General features: G+C 42.5%; 1 protein-coding gene across 1 annotated transcript in view; it reads right to left on the bottom strand.

The window, feature by feature from the left end:
* The window catches only part of LOC124619780 (protein cornichon homolog 4), a 93,474-nt gene that overhangs the window by 9,147 nt on the left and 63,205 nt on the right, over nucleotides 1-21,122 (bottom strand). The window contains exon 4 of the mRNA XM_047146366.1: nucleotides 7,689-7,829. Within this exon, the coding sequence (XP_047002322.1) occupies nucleotides 7,689-7,829 (141 nt within the window). The remainder of the gene's footprint in view (nucleotides 1-7,688; nucleotides 7,830-21,122) is intronic.

The raw sequence follows: 21,122 nt of genomic DNA, 5'->3' as shown, positions 1-21,122 counted from the left end.
CCCAGAAGACGTTGGGCGTAAATCCTGCCACACGACAACAGGTAGCAGGCAAGATGGTGGTGCATGATGGACCAATAGAAAAACACCACGTAAGGCGTCCTTCCCCAAATGGCACGCACTAACAACGGAAATTTGGAAAAATGGAGGTCAAACCCAAGAGGGGACCATCACATTAAAGCCGAAACATTTGAGACTCCTTTTAGTCGCCTCTTACGACAGGCAGGAATACCGCGGGCCTATTCTTACCCCCCGAACCTGCAGGGGGAAAAGTGCATGTTGCTGGTGGCTTCAGAATGGCGTGGGCTGTGTTTACATGGAATGAACTGGGTCCTCTGGGCCAACTGAACCAATCATTGACTTTATATGGTTATGTTCAGTTACTTTGAGACCATTTGCAGCCAAACAATGATGAGATTTACATGTGGCAATGCGCCATGTCACAGGGCCACAATTGTTCACGATTGGTTTGAAGAACATTCTGGAAAATTTGAACAAATGATTTTGCCATCCAGATCACAGGACACAAATCCCATCAAACATTTATGGGATGCAATTAGGAGATTAGTTTGTGCACAAAATCCTGCATCGGCAACACTTTCGGAATTATGTACACCTATAGAGGGTGCATGGCTCAATACTTCTAAGGGGACTTCCACTGCTGCACTGAGGCAACCAAAAAGAGGTCCGATATGATAGGTCACTTCCCTCACTTCAGTGTATAATGCAGTAGACTACACTGTAGTTCTGGTTTTAGTTACATGATGAATTTCTTGGTGATACTGTATTTTGATATATAGGAGGTGTGCAGTTCATGATACATACATGGTCACATATTGTGTGTGACAATGGCACTATGTTTCATGCTAATTACCATATGAAACATTTTATATCGTTTCCCAAATGGTATCAAATGATGTTTAGTGCAAATTATATACATTATTGCACTTAAATGTAATTCTTTGGGCACATTCTAACAAAGCAAGGTATTGTTTCTCATTCCTCCTAGAACTGTAGTGGTATGTCATCATGTATTCACAAATTCACTTTTTTATACCATAAATGGTTATTGTAACTAAATTAAATCAAGTGATGCTGAATGAATTATATTAGACAATGAAACAATAAAAGTAGTACATGAACTTTGCAATCTAGGCAACAAAATACTTGAGTCTCCAGTTTCATTGTTATGTTGACAGGGAAAAAGCAGCTAGATTTAAATTCCTTAAAGCATTTATTAATGGTTCTGTCAACAGTTGGAATATTTATTAGACGACTAGTTTCCAACCCTTACAGGTTGATTTTCAAGACTGGCCTACTAAGGCTGCACTGATAGTGCCTGATCTTAATAATAAACACTGTGTAGCAACACACGCTCTATAAATGTCTAGAGGATGGATGCCACAATCCACACATGCTTGTTACCAATACAAGTTTGATATTGACTTGGTAACAAGCATGTATAGCTAACACTTGGTTCAAGAATCATAAAAGAAGGTTGTACACATGGAAGAATCCTGGAAATACTAGAAGGTATCAGATAGATTATATAATGGTAAGACAGAGATTTAGGAACCAGGTATTAAATTGTAAGACATTTCCAGGGGCAGATGTGGACTCTGACCACAATCTATTGGTTATGAGCTGTAGATTAAAACTGAAGAAACTGCAAAAAGGTGAGAATTTAAGGAGATGGGATCTGGACAAACTGGTTAAACCAGAGGTAGTACAGAATTTCAGGGAGAGCATAAGGGAACAATTGTCACAAATGGGGGAAAGAAATACAGTAGAAGAAGAATGGATACCTCTGAGGGATGAAGTAGTGAAGGCAGCAGAGGATCAAGTAGGTAAAAAGACAAGGGCTAGTAGAAATCCTTGGGTAACAGAAGAAATATTGAATTTAATTTATGAAAGGAGAAAATATAAAAATGCAGTAAATGAAGCAGGCAAAAAGGAATACAAACGTCTCAAAAATGAGATCGACAGGCAGTGCAAAATGGGTAAGCAGGGATGGCTAGAAGACAAATGTAAGGATGTAGAGGCTTATCTCACTAGGGGTAAGATAGATACTGCATACAGGAAATTTAAAGAGACCTTTGGAGAAAAGAGAACCACTCATATGAATATCAAGAGCTCAGATGGAAACCCAGTTCTAACCAAAGAAGGGAAAACAGAAAGGTGGAAGGAGTATATAGAGGGTCTATACAAGGGCGATGTACTTGAGGACAATATTCTGGAAATGGAAGAGAATGTAGATGAAGACGAAATGGCAGATACAATACTGCGTGAAGAGTTTGACAGAGCACTGAAAGACCTGAGTAGAAACAAGGCCCCGGGAGTAGACAACATTCCATTAGAACTACTGACGGCCTTGGGAGAGCCAGTCGTGACAAGACTCTACCATCCGGTGAGCAATATGTATGAGACAGGCGAAATACCCTCAGACTTCAAGAAGAATATAGTAATTCCAATCCCAAAGAAAGCAGGTGTTGACAGATGTGAAAATTACCGAACAATCAGTTTAACAAGCCACAGCTGCAAAATACTAACGCGAATTCTTTACAGACGAATGGAAAAACTGGTAGAAGCTGACCTCGGTGAAGATCAGTTTGGATTCCGTACAAGTATTGGAACACGTGAGGCAATACTGACCTTACGACTTACCTTAGAAGAAAGATTAAGGAAAGGCAAACCTACGTTTCTAGCATTTGTAGACTTAGAGAAAGGTTTTGACAATGTTGACTGGAATACTCTCCTTCAAATTCTAAAGGTGGCAGGGGTAAAATACAGGGAGCAAAAGGCTATTTACAATTTGTACAGAAGCCAGATGGCAGTTATAAGAGTCGAGGGACATGAAAGGGAAGCAGCAGTTGGGAAGGGAGTGAGACAGGGTTTTAGCCTCTCCCCGATGTTATTCAATCTGTATATTGAGCAAGCAGTAAAGGAAACAAAAGAAAAATTTGGAGTAGGTATTAAAATCCATGGAGAAGAAATAAAAACTTTGAGGTTCGCCGATGACACTGTAATTCTGTCAGAGACAGCAAAGGACTTGGAAGAGCAGTTGAATGGAATGGACAGTGTCTTGAAAGGAGGATATATTGATGAACATCAACAAAAGCAAAACGAGGATAATGGAATGTAGTTGAATTAAGTCGGGTGATGCTGAAGGAATTAGACTAGGAAATGAGACACTTAAAGTAGTAAAGGAGTTTTGCTATTTGGGGAGCAAAATAACTGATGATGGTCGAAGTAGAGAGGATATAAAATGTAGACTGGCAATGGCAAGAAAAGTGTTTCTGAAGAAGAGAAATTTGTTAACATCGAGTATAGATTTAGGTGTCAGGAAGTTGTTTCTGAAAGAATTTGTATGGAGTGTAGCCATGTATGGAAGTGAAACATGGACTAGAAGAATGCTGAAGATTATATGGGTAGATCACATAACTAATGAGGAGGTATTGAATAGAATTGGGGAGAAGAGGAGTTTGTGGCACAACTTGACAAGGAGAAGGGACCGATTTGTAGGACATGTTCTGAGGCATCAAAGGATCACAAATTTAGCATTGGAGGGCAGTGTGGAGGGTAAAAATCGTAGAGGGAGACCAATAGATGAATATGCTAAGCAGATTCAGAAGGACGTAGGCTGGAGTAAGTACTGGGAGATGAAGAAGCTTGCACAGGATAGAGTAGCATGAAGAGCTGCATCAAACGAGTCTCAGGACTGAAGACCACAACAACAACAACAACATGCATTTGTGGATTGTGGCATTCATCCTGCAATCATTTACAATATATGCATTGCCACTCAATGTTTATTACTAATATCAAGCACTGTCAGTGCAGCCTCAGTAGGCCAGGCTTGAAAATGAACCTATTAGGTTTCGAAACTAATCACCTACTAAATATTCCAACTGTTGACAGAAACATTAATAAATGCTTTAAGGAAAATCACTGATGATGGTTGATGTTGAGAGGATATAAAATGCAGACAGGCTACAGCAAGAAAAGCAGTTATGAAAGAGAAGAATTTGTTTACATCGAATACAAATGTAAGTGTGACACAGTGTTTTCTGAAGATCTTTGTCTGGAGTGTACAGAAGTGAAATGTGGATGATAAGAGGAAAATATTAGCTTCTGAAATGGAAGGATGCTGGAGACGAGATGTGTAGACTGTGTAACTAAAGAGGAGATATTGAATTGACTGAGAAAGAAAGAAATTTATCACACAACTTGATCAAAAAAAAAAAAAAAAAGCTGTTAATAGGACACATCCTGTGGCATCAAGAAATTGTCAATTTGGTACTGGAAAGAAATGTGGAGGGCAAAAATTGTAGAGGAAGACTTACAAATGAAAACAGTAAACATGTTCAAATGAATGTAGGTTGTAGTAGTTATTTGTATATAAAGGGTAAGATTATCCATCTTTGTCTCTGTTATAGCACAATTTTCTTGCATGGCAAGAAAAGAAAATAGTACTTAAGTCAGCATTCCTTCAGAACAGACAACGAATTCAAATCAAGAACAGCTCTGAACATGAGTAAATCAGAAGTAGATACCTTTGGTGTTGTAAAGCAATTTAAATCACTTAATAAAGGCAAGTCTTCTGGTCCAGATTATACACCAATCAGATTCCTATCACGGTTTGCTGATAAAACAGCTCAATACTTAGCAATCACAACCACTCGCACAACAACTACAAATGATCTGTATTTAAAGAGTGAAAGTTGTAGGCATAATGCTCATACACAACAATGGAAATACAAGTAATCTGCTCAATTAGAGACCCGTATCACTGACGTCAATTTGCAGTAGGGCTTTGAAACATATACTATACTCAAATATAATGAATTATCTCAAAGAAACTGATCTGTTGACACACAGTCAGCACTGATCAGAAAATACTATTCTTGTGAAACACAACTAGTTCTTTATTTACACAAAGTAATGAGTGCCACTGAGAGGGGGCCTCAAACTGACTCGACAGTTCTAGATTTCCAGATGTCTTCTGACATCATTCCTCACAAGCAGCTTCTAAACAAATTGCACACTTATGGAGTATTGTGTCAATTGTGTGGCTGGAGAACTGATTTCTTGTTAGAAAAATCACACTTCATAGTGTTGACAGAAACTCATCAAGTAACACAGAAGTGAGATCTGATCTTTCCCAACAAAGCGTTATATGCCCTCTCCATTCCTAATTTACATAAATGATTCTGGAAACAACCTGAGCAGCACTCTTAGATCGTTTGCCAATGATGCTGTCATTTATCATCCATGATCTCATCAGAAGGTCAAAACCAATTGCAAAATGATTTAGACAAGATATCTGTATGACGCAAAAAGTAGCAATTGACTCTAAAGAGTGTGTGGTCACCCACATGAATATTAAATGGAATCCATTAAATTTCAGCTATGCAAAAGTCACAGAAATCTTTAGAGTGTAAATTTGACTAAATACCTAGAGATTACAATTACAAACAACTTAAATTGGAATCACTTAGATAATGTGGCAGAATGTTTAGAAGATGCAACAGGTCTAATGAAGAAACTGCCTACACTATGGCAGTCCATCCTCTGCTAGAGTATTGCTGTGCTGTGTGGGAATCTTATGAAATTGATTGACGGAGGACATTTAAAAACTTCAATGAAGGGAGCTCATTTTGCATTAATACATAATATGGGAGAGATTGTCATCAATATGATAAGTGAATTGGTGTGGCAATCATCAAAACAAGGGCTTTTGCATTGTGCTGAGATCTTTTCATGAAATTTCAATCACCTATTTTCTCCTATAAATGTGAATACATTTTGTTGATGCCTACCTATGTAGGGAGGAACAATGACTGTAATAAAATAAGAGAAATCAGACCTCACAGAGAAAGATTTCAGTATTTGTTTTTCCACATGTGCTATTCAAGAGTGGAACATTAAAGAAACAGTCTGAAAGAAGTTGGATGAAACCTCTGCCAAGCAGTGTGAATTGGAGAGTAGCCACAAAGATGAGTATTATAGTATATAAGGTGATTTTAGTTGTTTGGTACTGGTTCCACACTTACATGTAAAATAAACATGTATTGACTGCCATACGATCTGTATTTTGGCATTGTTATTTAGCATGAATCACTGTTAGCCCATCAATTAGTTTTTGCATTTTGTATCAGATATAAACTTTATGTATGCCTGTGTGGCTTTGCCACAAGATTTTCTGTTTTATCCATGTCTGTCACTAGTACTAGTGTGTGTATGTGTTGTTTTTAACTGCCTGGTTGAAATTGGCTAATAGCATATATAAGAGAGATGAGTACCACCCAACTTATAGTTTGAATAACCTGCTGTTTCTCTTTCTGAATAGCCTGCTGTTCCTCTTTTTCAAAACTTGCCCCACATAATCCTGTCATTAACGAAGAAGGAACATACAAGGGTCAAAAGTAATGTTTTATAATTTGCTGCTTTAAGTGTTTCTATCTACAACACTAGGAATTTTGTTTACTGAAGCTAGGTACTGGCCATTCTCTCTCCTTATAATCTGACAGTTTCAAGTGAATTTTCCTTTGTCATCAGTCTTCTGACTGGATTCATGCATCCCGCCTACTGGCACTAAAAGTAATGTTTGCATATTCAGACACAATGAAAGAGCAACAATTCTCATGTTTGCTTTACTTCTTATAACAAAGATTTAGGATGGAACTCAACCTTTTTTTAAAAAAAAAACACGTAGCTTTACACTAACATTTTTGTACGTCACAACTGTCTTAAGAAAACAATTTCCAATTTTTGTGTCTTCATACTGACCTGAACAGCTTTAGTGCAAACATCTGTGATTTTGTCATAAGGTTTAGCACTAAAAGGAAATCGTGATAACTGAAATCTACTTGTCTTTGCTGAATGGAATATAATCCATATATATCCTATTTTCAAAAGTGTCAATAATCGGCATTCCAGCCAAAGATGCTGGAGTTAGCAGTCACGTGACCTGATGTGTCTTCTTTATGGTAAGAAGCAATGTCTCTTTTCCTACATTGTTGATATTCCTACCAGGAGTTTACATTGTTTGAATATGTCTGTTTCTGCAAAATTCTTTGCCTGATTTCAGAGACACACATATCTGAAATACGTATTTTTAGGTCCCTTCTATGATGTAAAAAGTCTGTATTTGTTTCCATATTAAAATACCAAAAGTTTAGAAACACATTGGTGATAAAAGAGAAACAAAATAAACACAAATTAACTCTTCTGCTGCTGATGATGTCCTCTTCACATTCTGCAGATATCCATAGCACTGTAGGAAAACCCAAGTGGTGCGCATATACATGTCCACACCATCTAGGACACAGTGTAGCAGGACGTGTATACACACCCACGGCAGCACAAGGGTTAATCATGTTTATAAATATCTACAACGAGAGAGACTGCCAAATAAAAGCAGTGTGTGTGTGTGTGTGTGTGTGTGTGTGTGTGTGTTGATGCGTACTTATTTGGATACTTATGTTCAATTGTTTATTATTCATCTTTTATTTTTAAGTATGAGGACTTCCACTTTGTGAAATACAGGAGTAAGTTTTCTGCTGGTGGTTGCATTGCTTTTAATCACTTGAATTTAATGTGAGTACCAATAAACTATACCATCATATGTAATTTTCCTCTTTTGGGTATATTACTAAGTTGTACTGCTAATGAAATAATGCATTTCTTACCAATATAAATATATAAAAAAGGCCACGAGGAAGTAGCACAGATAAATCATACAGTGCCACATATGCCTCTTTAGCTGACCACGATTATGAATCTCAGTTGGATCGTATACTCCTGTATTTCCAGTTGGCACTTTCATATACCTAAAAATGAACACAAAAATCAATTTGATTGAGGTTATCACTTCAACAAAACAGATTATCATGTTTCACATTTTTTCTAAAGATAAGCCTAATGGAGTCTTTCTTATGAGGATGTGATCTGATGATGTACGGTTTGTCTACACCAAGCAAAAGGAAGCAGAGATTACAATGTAGAAATATTTAAAAGAGATCAATAATAATTCATACAACATTGATGCTTTGTTTTCTGAATGCACAAACATGACAACAGAAGAGGTTCTTTACCAAATCAATGAGGCTTATAAGGGTAAAAACAGTTACTGAATCAGTGAGTTGCAGTTGCGTGTAAGATTATTCACAATCAGGAGTGCAGATGGTTGATGAAGTAAGCATCAAACGTGACTGAGTAATGGGTAAAAAAGGTGATAGAGTGATCAGGGAAAACATATATCAGTATGTGAAACTCAATCTCCTCTCAGCTCAGCATTTTGAATGTTCAACTAACTTTCAGTGTCCGTAAAAGGCGGAACATGAAAAAGAAAGAACTTTTATATTTAAAATAATATCTACCATTTTAATGAAATGACACTAGTTAATGATTTAGCATTTATCTTGCACTGATAAGAATAAATAATAACTTCAGGGGGCACAACATCTTAGAAAAATCTGAAGAATTCAATTTTCTGTGTGTTTTCTCAAATTTCACAAATTTAGAACTTACATGCTGTACGCAATTATATGTCACCACAAATCTTGCAAATTCAGTACTGCCTAAAACTTCCAAAATTAATAATATCCTATTCAGTCCATTAGCAGTACTAACCACTGTCACGACGTGCCTCTTTGCATGTATTTCATTAAAACTCTATAATGTAATATCTTTGTGAGTGTGTGTGTCTCATAAAAGAAAGAAAGAAGGAAGGAAGGTTAGGGTTTAATGTCCATCCCCCCTCCCTTGGCAAGGTTGTCAGAAACAGAGAACAAGCATGGATTAGGGAGTGAAATCTGTTGTGTTCTTTCAAAGAAACCATCACAGCATTTGCCTTAAGTATTCTAAGAAAAGCTAAATCTGGATGGCCGGATGGGGACTTGACAAGGTGTACTCCAAAACATGAGCTCATTGTCTCACCAATGTGCAATCTCACTCAGCACATGTCTCATAGTTTTCAATGCTTTCATTACACCACAGGCAAATGTGCTTGTGAGTTATGATACTGTTAATTTGAAGAAGGTAAATGCCAAATATGGCTTTTGGTGAGCAATGTTTAAATCAAGTACAAAATTGATTGATTAAAACACTCTAAAGGTGGTTATGAGTTGTGGAAGGTGAGTAACATTCCAAGATCATGCTTTTTAGCAGATCAGTTGGACATGGGACAAACTGCAGCAAAGTTTGTTCCTCATCTCTTGAACAATAACATAGTGTGATAATGAAATTTGCGCAGAACAAAAAGTATGTGGTTGGCATGTAGTTCAGTGCTGTGATGACAATCAATGTTCACTATCACCAAAACTTTCTTCTGCAAATGCAATTTTTTCTCTGCTCAGCTGCATTATAATTATGTTGTTGTGGCGCTTATCACATTCTGCTATTTTAGAAATACTATTCTGTAGTGGTGGGAGTAGAGAGGGGAGAGGGAGATAGCCAGCTGGAGCAGGTAAAGGGAAGTCGCAGTTGCAGGAGTCAATCTGCTATCAAGTATCGACCATCGACCATCGACTATCTCACTATGAGATCACACTGTATCGACGTCTGACATGTGTACACCTGCTAACGTGAAGAATGCTGTTTTGGTGTACTCTTGTTTTTCTTATATTCACCAAAGTGTAGGAAGTGTGTTAATTCACAAAATGTTTTCTGTTACATGTGTGGCAAGTTTACAACTAAGTCTCAGAGACATCCCATTGCAACAATCGTGAAAAAGCCATTGAATTTTATTTTGAATCAAAAGTACACGAATTGTTGTTCACGTTGCTCCTGCTATTTATGAGGCTGGCTGCATGTAACCCACCCATCTATGCCATTTGCCATAATACAGTTGCGGAGGAACCTAGAGACCACATTACAGATTGCTACTTTTGTAATCTCAAGTAAATCAAAGCACACAATTTCTCGTACAAATTTGTAGTCTGCAAATCGTCCTGTTCCACATTCTGATTCTCGCCCAGTTCCAAAACCACCAACAGAATGAGCACTGCAAGATGAAACAGACTGTGGTAGTGACAAACCAACAGATCATGAAGATCTCGAGTAAATGCCATCTGCAGCATGGCTACAACCACAACCACTGTCAAGGCAGAACTGAATGATCTTGTAAGAGATCTAAATCTTTCGAAGAGGCAAGCAGAATTACTTGGGTCTCACCTTCAAGAAAAGAACTGTTACAACCAAACACTACTATCACATTCCGTAAACAACAGCTTGATCTTTCCACTTTTTCTCAATGACAGAGGGTTTGGTATACTGTAATGACATAAATGGGCTGCTAACAAAATTTGGGATGATTCACAATCCTGAAAAATGGCACCTATTTATAAATTCCTCTAAGAGTAGTCTGAAAGCTGTTCTCTTACATAAGGGAAATGAGAAACCTACGATACAAGTGGCCCGTTCACTTAAAGGAAATCTAGAAAAGCATGATTATATTCCTGAAATATACTGAATATTTGAATCACAAATGGAAATCTGTGGTGATCTCAAAGTTCTGGGACTAGTTCAGGGAATGCAGACTGGTTATACAAAATCATAATTGCTGTTTCTTGTGTCACTGGGATGGTAGGTCAAGGAAACACCACTGTGCAGTCAAAGAGTGGCGTTTGAGAGAAATTTTCAATCCCGATTAAAAAAATCTGTTGCATGAATCCTTTGTTGACAAAGACAGTGTGCTGTTAGCACCACTTCATCTGAAATTGGGCTTTTGAACAATTTTGTGAAAGCATTCAACAAATTTGGCTGGGGTTTTCAATTCTATAAATTTCCTGTGATTAGCACTGCAAAAATTAAAGAAGGAATTTTCTTTGGTCTCAGATCCAAGACTTAATGAAAGATGTACCTTTGAACAGTTGCTGACAGATACTGGGAAGTCAGCTTGGCTTGTTTTTAAAGATGTATTCTACAATTTCTTGAGAAACATAATGTCTGAGAAATGTCTCTGAAATTACATTTTCTTGATTTCCATCTTGATATCACCCCACCTAATCTCGGAGATGTGAGTGATGAACATGGTGAGCAATGTCACTAATATATCGCTGCCATGGAAAGACGATATACGGGAATATGATCGCCAAGCATTTGACGGATTACTTCTGAATGCTTCTACAAGAAGTTTCACCATCTACCTACAAACAGAAACTTTCCAAGGAAAGTTTCTAACTTGTAGGCACATTTCAAGCTTTATTCAGCTTACTCATACTATTTTCATCTTATTTTATGTTTTGTAATACAAACAATTACTTTTCATGTAATCAGATGGATAAAAAATCTCCTTACCAAGTGATGGCAGAACACACACATATAAAAGAAGATTATAATTAGGCAAGCGTTTGGAGCCAATGGCTCCTTTACAGGCAGAAGGGTTGGAGGGGAAGGAAGATGGGTGAGGGAAAAGGACTTGAGAGGTCTAGGAAAAGGGGTAGATTTAGGAAAACTGTGGGTCAGGGGAGACTTATCAGACAGGATGAGAAGAAAAGACTGATTCTTGGGGATTGCACCAGATGAGATTTGAATATTTTCAGATTTTCAAATTTCATCTGGTGCTGTCCCCAACAATCAGTCTTTCCTTCTCATCCAATCTGGTAAGTCTTCCCTGACCAGCGATTATGGGTGACTTTACCAAAATCTACCCCTTTTCCTACACCTCTCCAGTTCTTTTCCTTCCCCTTCTGTGTGGTCAAAAAATTTATTGTTCTCATTGTCAAACAATTACTTTTGTTACATGATCTGTATATTAATCAACTACAGATTCCTCCTGTATTGTTACCGAGTCATTTCCAAGTTTCTCGAAAGCGGTATATCTGACGTATCATTTCCAGAAAAACTGGTATGTGATGGAACATTTCAAATTTTATTTTCACAATCAATGTATGTGATTAGTAAAGAGGACATAAAAACTATCTTGCGGCAAGACACAAAGTTCAAATTTGTTGCACTGTGCAATTAACAAAATTAACGCATTCAAGTACGCTGTGAATTGATCACGATGATGCAGATTTATTATACAGAACCACAAATTTAGTAACCTCACTCTATTAACAAATGTAAGATAACAACAAATCTCCAAGTTTAACATCACCAATGTGCCTGAAGTAAGAGCCCTACTGATATCCTGGCCAATCACATGAATTTCTGTAGTAGGCAAATGTAAAATCACTTCAGCTGTTGGTATCCGACTCACCTCTACCAGTGGCCTCCGACTACTATGTCCGTGTACCAATGATAATGATATACACTATGTGGTCAAAAGTATTCAGACACTTGGCTGAAAATGACTTACAAGTTCATGGCACCCTTCATAGGTAATGCTGGAATTCAATATCGTTTTGGTCTGACTTCAGCCTTGATGACAGCTTCCACTCTCACGGGCATGCGTGCAATCAGGTGCTGGAAGGTTTCTTCGGGAATGGCAGCCCATTCTTCATGGAGTGCTGCACTGAGGAGAGGTATCGATGTCGGTTGGTAAGGCCTGGCACGAAGTTGGTGTTCCAAAACATCCCAAAGGTGTTCTGTAGGACTCAGGTCAGGACTCTGTGCAGGCCAGTTCATTACAGGGATAAAAAAATTAGAAAGAAGGTCAGCATTGACCATAATTCTGATGATTTATTAACAGCAAAATCGATTTTCAATCACATAACAATCATCTTCAGTGCTTTAGCATACAAATTAAAGCTCTTAGGCACTGGTGTCTAGTTATTAGCAGTAACAGAAGCTATAAAATGATCACAATAATTATATATTTACTTTACTTTGTTTCCATGTACGAGTAGACGTGGATTCGTTAGGTTGTCGCTTGTTACCCTGTTGCTTCTTGCGTGTTGTTGTTCGTAAGGTTGTGCTCAGTCGTCCATCGTTGTTTGTGTCCATCCTTTCCCGTTGTTTGTTTGTTCACAGGCTGATCCCATTTGGTCCTGCCGTACTTCGTTCTCGGCAACCCCGTGATCGTTCCGGTTGCTGTTACAACACTTTGGTGACATGGTAAACGGTGGTAGTTGTTAGCATGGAGGCGAAGTAGGTCTGTCTTCTGGAGCAACAGCAGCAGCTCATGCAGCAACAGCAGCTCCAGTTAAACATCTTACAGCAGTTGTGGTTGCTACAGGCAAAGTTGATGCGAGGGACGCACTGTCACAACAGCTTCCGATTCCTCAGGTGTTCGATGCTTTCCCAAGTCCACCGTCGTTCCCCCCATTTAATGACGCTAAAGAATACTGTGAAACAGACTTACATCGGCTGAAACAACATTTCACAGCTTTTCAAGTCACGGATGACTCCTTGCAGCGATCACTGTTTTTGTCTTGAGCCTCTCGAGCCTCTCCAGACACGTTCTTTCTTCTCTGCAAGTTGGCACCGCTGTCCAATCCTGTGGTTCTCTCTTTCCAGCAGATATGCCTTTTGCTGACAAACTATTATTCCCAATGCTACCATGTGGTCGCCTCTTGGCTGGAGCTCCACCAGTACCATAAACAGCCTGGTCAATCATATCATTCCTGGGTCACGGACTTGCAGGGTCTCGGCCGTTGATGCGATTTTACGCTCACCAATCAGCAGTGTAAGGCTTCGTATGCAGACTCCCTGATCTGGGATGTGGTCATTCAGCTGGCCCCCAATCCTGAGGTCCACACTGCGGCACTGAAAGTCGATAACCCGTCTTTGGAAGAGATTCTCCGCATTGCCCACTCCTTTGAAATTGTTGAAGCGGCTAACGAGTGCCTTATGGCGCAGCTGCAAGTGGCAGCGATCGATGTGTATCAGCAGGTTCCGCCATCGTGACGTGGTCCGGTCGACAAAGGCCAGTGCCGTTGGGCCTCCTTTTTGTCCGATGTCTCTATGGCATCGGCACCTCCGGTCACACCTCGTCGCCGATCGCGCGGACCACTTCCATCTTGCCCACAGTGCTTTACCGCACATTCTCACCCCTGGAAAACATGCATACTGTGTAATAAAGAGGGCCACATCCGATCTGTTTGTCATAGTCGCTCAACTCGCTCCAGTCCTGCCCCTCCTGGGCCTCACGATACCGTCCATGCTCTGCAATCAGTCATCCCGCAGGATGACCCATCAGCACAGAAGCTTTTCCTCATGCCCCGCCTTTTCACTGAGGATGTCAGTTTTCAGGTTGACACTGGGGCCACCATCTCCCTGATTAATATGGCGACATACATCCAACTGGGCTCTCCTGGGTTGTCACCTCCCTCTCAGTGTTTGGTCACCGATGGAAGCAGTTTCATTCCCCTTTGTGGGCAGTTCGTCATCCAGGTGATGTACAAACGTGTTCCCCAGCCCCTTACCCTCTTTGTCATTGACCATCTATCGGCTTCGAATATTTTTGGCCTGGATGCATTTCAACTGTTTGGCTTTTCAATTTCTGATGTAATTAAGGTCATTTCCATGGCTGTTCCTTTTCAGGACTTGGATGATCTGTGCTCCGCTTTTGTGTCGTCGTTTGGAATGGATCTTGGATGTGCTTCCGATTTTCAGGCGCACATTACACTTCGGCCAGATGCACAGCCTCACTTTTTCCAGGCCCAACCCCTTCCAATGGCCTTACGGCTGGCAGTCAAGCAGGAACTTGTTCGGCTCCAGGCCACTGGCATTCTGGAGCCTATGACATACAGTGACTGGGTGACACCATTGGTGGTATAACGGAAACCCAATAGGTCCCTTCAGCTCTGTGGGGGCTTCGGTGCTAATGTCAATGCTCAGTCCCTTGTAGACACTTACCCCATTCCTCGACAGGAAGACCTTCTCGCCCAGCTTGCCAGGGGAGAGTACTTCTCAAAGATCAACCTGGCTGAGGCATACCACCAGTTACCCTTGGATGCTGATTCCCAGAACATCTAGGTTATCAATACGCCTTTTGGATTGCACAAGTACAAGCGCCTTCCATTTGGTGTCTCTTCGGCGCCAGCCATTTTCCTGGAGCAGCTTACACAGCCTATCCCCACCTGCGTGAATTATCTGGATGACATCTTGGTCACCGGGTGTTCCCACCAGGAACATTTGCGAAACCTCAGTGCCTCATTTCACACTCTACAATCTGCAGGTTTAAGCTGTCGGCTGGAGAAGTGTAGTTTTTTTCCAACCAGAAGTGGAGTACTTAGGCCACTGACTTAGAAAAGATATCATTCGCTCTTCGGGTCATAATGTCGCGGCCCTTCCTCGTCCCAAGGACTTATCTGAACTCCAGGTGTTTTTGGTAAGGTTATTTATTACTTAAAGTTCTCACCCCAGCTGCCTCTGTTGCGCAACCCCTCAATCACTTGCGTCACAAAGGGGTGCCTTTTGATTGGACTCCTGCCTGTGACCACGCTATTCTCCATTTAAAGGCGATGCTGAAGTCCACCCCTTGCCTTAATCCCTTCTCTCCGGAACGCCCCTTGGTTGTGGCAGCTGATGCGTCAGCATAAGGCATTGGCCTGTCCTCGCGCATCAGAACGCCGATTGCTCAGAACAGCCCATCACTCATGCATCTAAGACGGTGACCCCCCCCAACGGAAATACTCCCAGATTGAAAAGGAGGCATTGGTGATCGTGTTCACCATCCAAAAATTTCACACCTATCTCTTTGGGGCAAAGTTCACCCTCCTGACGGACCATAAACCCTTAGTTATGCTTTTTGGACCCCACTCTTACCTTCCAGAGCGGAGAGCTCAACGTCTTCAGCGCTGAGCATTATTTTTACGAAATTACGCTTACACCATCTGGTATAAGCCCACCACCTGCCATGCTAATGTAGACGCTTTGTCACGCCTTCCAGCAGGCCCTGATCCTGTGTTTGACCACTGCACTGACGTCACACACTGCCCATGGACCGTGGCAGACGTCCAACCCGCCCTGCTCCCGTACACGCGGGCCCACACAGCCGCGCCGAGGGCTTAACGCTGAGAGGGCCAGGAGTGGGGGCCACCATGGAGGCCACACTCACGGTCCTGGCCTAGGTTCTCGCCATAGAGGGCCTGCCTCACACATTGGTCTCCTTCTATTCTGTCGAGGGGCTCCTGGAAGAGCTAAAAAATTAAGCAAATTCCAGTGTTACATTGTTGATTGTCTTCATTTAAACTTACGACTTGTCACCTGAATATGTTTTTTTTATATTCCATTTTATCTGTTTCTAATATTGAGTTATAATTTCATGTATTGACTCGTTCCATGACCATGGAGACTTCTCCTTAATTTGGTCCCACAGAACAATAAATAAATAAATAATGGCCCCCAATTCATGGCATCCTCCTTCCATGACTTGTCTCAGGCCCACGGTATGAAACATACCCGTTGCTTTCACATTGATTCCGCCCGTCGGGATGAGCTGGACAGTCTGCCTCTTATGTATGGCTGCTACATTGCCATGGCTACACGCCGAGACCCTATCTTGTGGCAGGTTCTCTGACACATGGTGGCCCTACTATATTACTCGTCGGATGCGGACCAATTTCAGCCCCTGGCACCACCTGTCCCACATGCTCTCCGTGGTCGATGATGTCCATCTGTTGGTCACAGAGTCGGATGGCCATCGGGGTTGGTGACCCCTATGGATTTGCGGCATCAAGTGCTCAGTTTGTTACACCGCAGGCACAGGTATGTCCCGCATGAAAGTTTTGGCTCGCCGGCACATGTATTGGTCCAACATCGATGGTGACATTGACCGCCTGGTCCGCGGGTGCGATGTGTGTGCGCGTCACCAGGCAAGCCCCCCTCACTGGTTCGCACCCTTGTCTGTGCCTCGCCGGCCCTGGGATCACATCCATCTCGATTTTGCGGGCCCGTTTTTGGGGTCCATGTGGTTACTTATTGTTGATGCCTACTCCAAATACCCATATGTCGTCCACATGGCGTCTACCACCATGGAGGCCACACTCACGGTCCTGGCCTAGGTTCTCGCCATAGAGGGCCTGCCTCACACATTGGTCTCCAATAATGGCCCCCAATTCATGGCATCCTCCTTCCATGACTTGTGTCAGGCCCACGGTATGAAACATATCCGTAGCCCACCTTTCCACCCTTCCTCCAATGGCGCGGTGGAGAGGCTTGTCTGCACATTTAAACAACAGTTGACGAAAGCAGTTGACACATCTCCAACCACGTCGGCCCTCACCCCATTTTTGAGTACCTATCGCACCACGCCAATTGATGGATATAGTCTGGTGGAGCTCCTCCATGGGCGACAGCTGCAGACCCTGTTCCATTTGCTGATTCTGTCCCCCTCCCGCCCCCACTCCCGGCCCTCTCAGCGTTAAGCCCCTGGCGTGGCTGTGTGGGCCCGCGTGTACAGGAGCAGGGCGGGTTGGATGTCTGCCACGGTCCATGGGCAGTGTTTGACGTCAGTGCAGACGTCGAAAGGGTTGGAGCACCGCTACCATAACCAGCTCCACCCGCGTGCCCCCGTGGGACTTCCACCACCGCCTCCTCCTCCACTACCACCTTCGGGTACAGACATGGTCCTTGAGTCGCCGTTACTGCCCCTGGTTCCTGCCTCCCCGTGGGCCTGCCGCTGGCTCTCCCTGCCCCCAGATGGATCGGCGGCTCCCTCCACCACCTGGCCTCTGGGTCGGCTGTCACGGACACCTTGGACATCCCATCCTCCCTGCCGACGGCAGTTGACGCGCCCGTCTATTCCCATCTGCCGCCACCTCAGCACCGTCCAGGGCGTTCCACCCCTAAGCGCAAAATTCAGGAGGGAGGGATCTAGTACCGAGCGCCGCGGGTTTCAAATCCGTGCCAGATGGCATGGACCTCAATTACCACTAGACGTATCTGCAGATCGTGCCGTAAGACGTGGCTGCGCGTGCACGTTCCTGGCCTGTATATAACGTGAGGGCGCCACGGTAGGGCATGTGGTCTCAGCAGCCAATAGCGACGTGCCCTATTCTGTATTTAAGCACCTGCCTCTCATTCAGTGAGGCAGTCTGATATTCGTGAGAGTCTGTCGACATCTCCCCTACAGACAGCAAGTTTACTTTACTTTGTCGTGGATTCGTTAGGTTGTCGCTTGTGACCCCGTTGCTTCTTGCGTGTTGTTAGTAAAGTCATGCTCGGTTGTCCATCATCATTCATGTCCATCCTTTCAAATTCATTTGTTTGTTCGCGGGCCGCTCCCATTTGGTCCTGCAGCACTTAGTTCTTGGCAACCCCGCGACCGGAACACTCGCAGTTACAACACCAGCCCTGAATTGCTCTTCAACACTGGGAAGCAAGAAGGTGCTTAAAACATCAATGTAGGCCTGTGCTGTGATAGTGCCATGCAAAACAATAAGGGGTGCAAGCCACCTCCGTGAAAAGCACGACCACACCGTAACACCACCGCCTCCGAATTTTACTGTTGGCACTACACATTGTGGCAGATGAAGTTTAGCAGGCATTCGTCACACCCACACCCTGACATCGGATCGCCATATTGCGTACCATGATTTGTCACTCCACACAATGTTTCTTCCACTGTTCAGTCGTCTAATGTTTAAGCTTCTTACACCAAGTGAGATGTCATTTGGAATTTACTGGCATGTGTGGCTTATGAGCAGCTGCTCTACCATGAAATACAAGTTTTCTCACCTCCTGGCTAACTGTCATAGTACTTGCAGTGGATCCTGATGCAGTTTGGAATTCCTGGGTGATGGCCTGGATAAATGTCTGTCTTTTACACATTACGACCCTCTTCAACTGTCAGCAGTCTCTATCAGTCAACAGACGAGGTCGGCCTTTTTGCTTTTGTGCTGTATGTGTCCCTTCACGTTTCCACTTCACTATCACAACAGAAGCAATGGACCTAGGGATGTTTAGGAGTGTGGAAATCTCTCGTACAGATATATGAAACAAGTGACACCCTATCACCTGGCCATGTTTTAAGTCTGAGTTCCGTGGAGCATCCCATTCTGCTCTCCCACAATGTCTAATGACTACTGAGATCGCTGATATGTATCTGGCAGTAGGTGGCAGCATAATGCACCTAATATGAAAAACATATGTTTTTGGTCTTGTTCAGATACTTTTGATCACATAGTGTAAATCTGTGCGCATACTAGTATGAACTATGAACACGTCGTTTCCACCATCGCTAAGTTTAATGGAACTTTGTTTTATACTATACTTACTAAACATGTGTGTTGCAACTTAGTAATGTTTGGACTCATTCAGGAACTATAACACATTAATTTCTGTTTTGACTTACACACACGTCAAAAAAAGTTTTGCATTACCTCAGTTCCAAGAGTTCCGGAACCTGTGCAGAAAACTGGAATAGAGATCAACCTAAACAACATTTCCGCCCTTTTTATTGCTGATGAAAACCTCACACATTGCATGTTGTACCACCATACAGCGAGACCTCCAGAGGCGATGGTCCTGATTGCTGTACACACCGGTACCTCCAATATCCAGTAGCACATCCTCTTGCATTGATGCATGTCTGTATTCATCGTGGCATACTGTCCACAAGTTCATCAAGGCACTGTTGGTCCAGATTGTCCCACTCCTCAATGGCGATTCAGCATAGGTCCCTCAGAATGGTTTGTGGGTCACGTCGTCCATAAACAGCCCTTTTCAATCTATCCCAGGCATGTTTGATAGGGTTCATGTCTGGAGAATATGCTGGCCACTCTAGTCGAGCGATGTTGTTATCCTGAAGGAAGTCATTCACAAGCTGTGCACGATGGGGGTGCAAACTGTCATCCATGAAGATGCATGCCTCACCAATATGCTGCCGATATGGTTGACTATCGGTCGGAGGATGATATTCATGTATCATACAGCCACTACAGCGCCTTCCATGACCACCAGCGGTGTATGTTGGCCCCACATAATGCGACCCCAAAACAGCAGGGAACTTCCACCTTGCTGCACTTGCTGGACAGTGTGTCTAAGGGGTTCAGCCTGACCGGATTGCCTCTAAACACATCTCCGACAATTGTCTGGTTGAAGGCATAAGCGACACTCATCAGTGAAGAAAATGTGATGCCAATCCTGAGCAGTCCATTCGGCATGCTGTTGGGCCGATCTGTACCGCACTGCATGGTGGTGTGTTTGCAAAGATGGACCTCGCCATGGATGTTGGGAGTGAAGTTGCGCATCATGCAGCCTATTGCACACAGTTTGAGTCGTAGCAGGACATCCAGTGGCTGCACAAAAAGTATTATTCAACATGGTGGTGTTGCTTCAGGGTTCCTCTGAGCCATAATCCATAAGTAGCGGTCATCCATTGCAGTAGTAGCCCTTGGGCGGCCTGAGCGAGGCATGTCATTGACAATTCCTGTCTCTTTGTATCTCCTCCATGCCTGAACAACATTATTTTGGTTCACTCTGAGAAGCCTGGACGCTTCCCTTGTTGAGAGCCCTTCTTGGCATAAAGCAACAATGAGGATGCAATCGAACTGCGGTATTGTCCGGTTAGACAAGGTTGAACTAGACAACATGAGCTGCATACCTCCTTCCTGGTGGAATGATCGGCTGTCGGACCCCCTCCATGTAATAGGTGCTGCTCATGCATGGTTGATTTCATCTTTGGGTGAGTTTAGTGACATCTCTGAACAGTCAAAGGGACTGTGTCTGTGATACAATATCCACAGTCAATCTTCAGGAGCTCTGGAAATCGGGGTGATGCAAAATTGTGTTTGATGTGTGTATTAAGCTCCACAACGAACATTTTCTGTTTCCTTTTATGGACTCATAGACAATTTTAACCTGTTGTTGAAGAAGTTAATTTGCCTTCAGTAAATGTGGTTGACACTAAAAAGAGGGTTACAGTGTTGAAAATGAGGTGGTCACAGCTCTGGTTGACTAAGTGCTACTGCGGCAGCAGCAATAGTGAAACCAACACCTTGACTGGTGAGGCAATTAACAAGTTCAATGCTGCAATAGTTGCAAGAGCTGGTAGCCATCCCAGAATTCTGCCATTTAATGAGGCTCAAGAAGATGAAGTTTATCAAAAATGCCTCATGCTGTATTTTCAGGCAACTGAGATTAAATGTCTGCATCGTCAATGGGCCTTTTTGCTGTCTACAAATCGTCAGTTATATTTATGGACAGGGAAGTTTTGTGGAAACAACAATGTAACAAATCATACAAAATTGGCAGCTTTTACAAAATATTGTGAAATTTGTTATTTTTCCATT

The sequence above is a fragment of the Schistocerca americana genome, chromosome 6 (genome assembly GCF_021461395.2).
Source record: "Schistocerca americana isolate TAMUIC-IGC-003095 chromosome 6, iqSchAmer2.1, whole genome shotgun sequence".
In the NCBI taxonomy this organism is placed as follows: Eukaryota; Metazoa; Arthropoda; class Insecta; order Orthoptera; family Acrididae; genus Schistocerca; species Schistocerca americana.
This window is presented reverse-complemented; position numbering and strand designations above follow the sequence as displayed.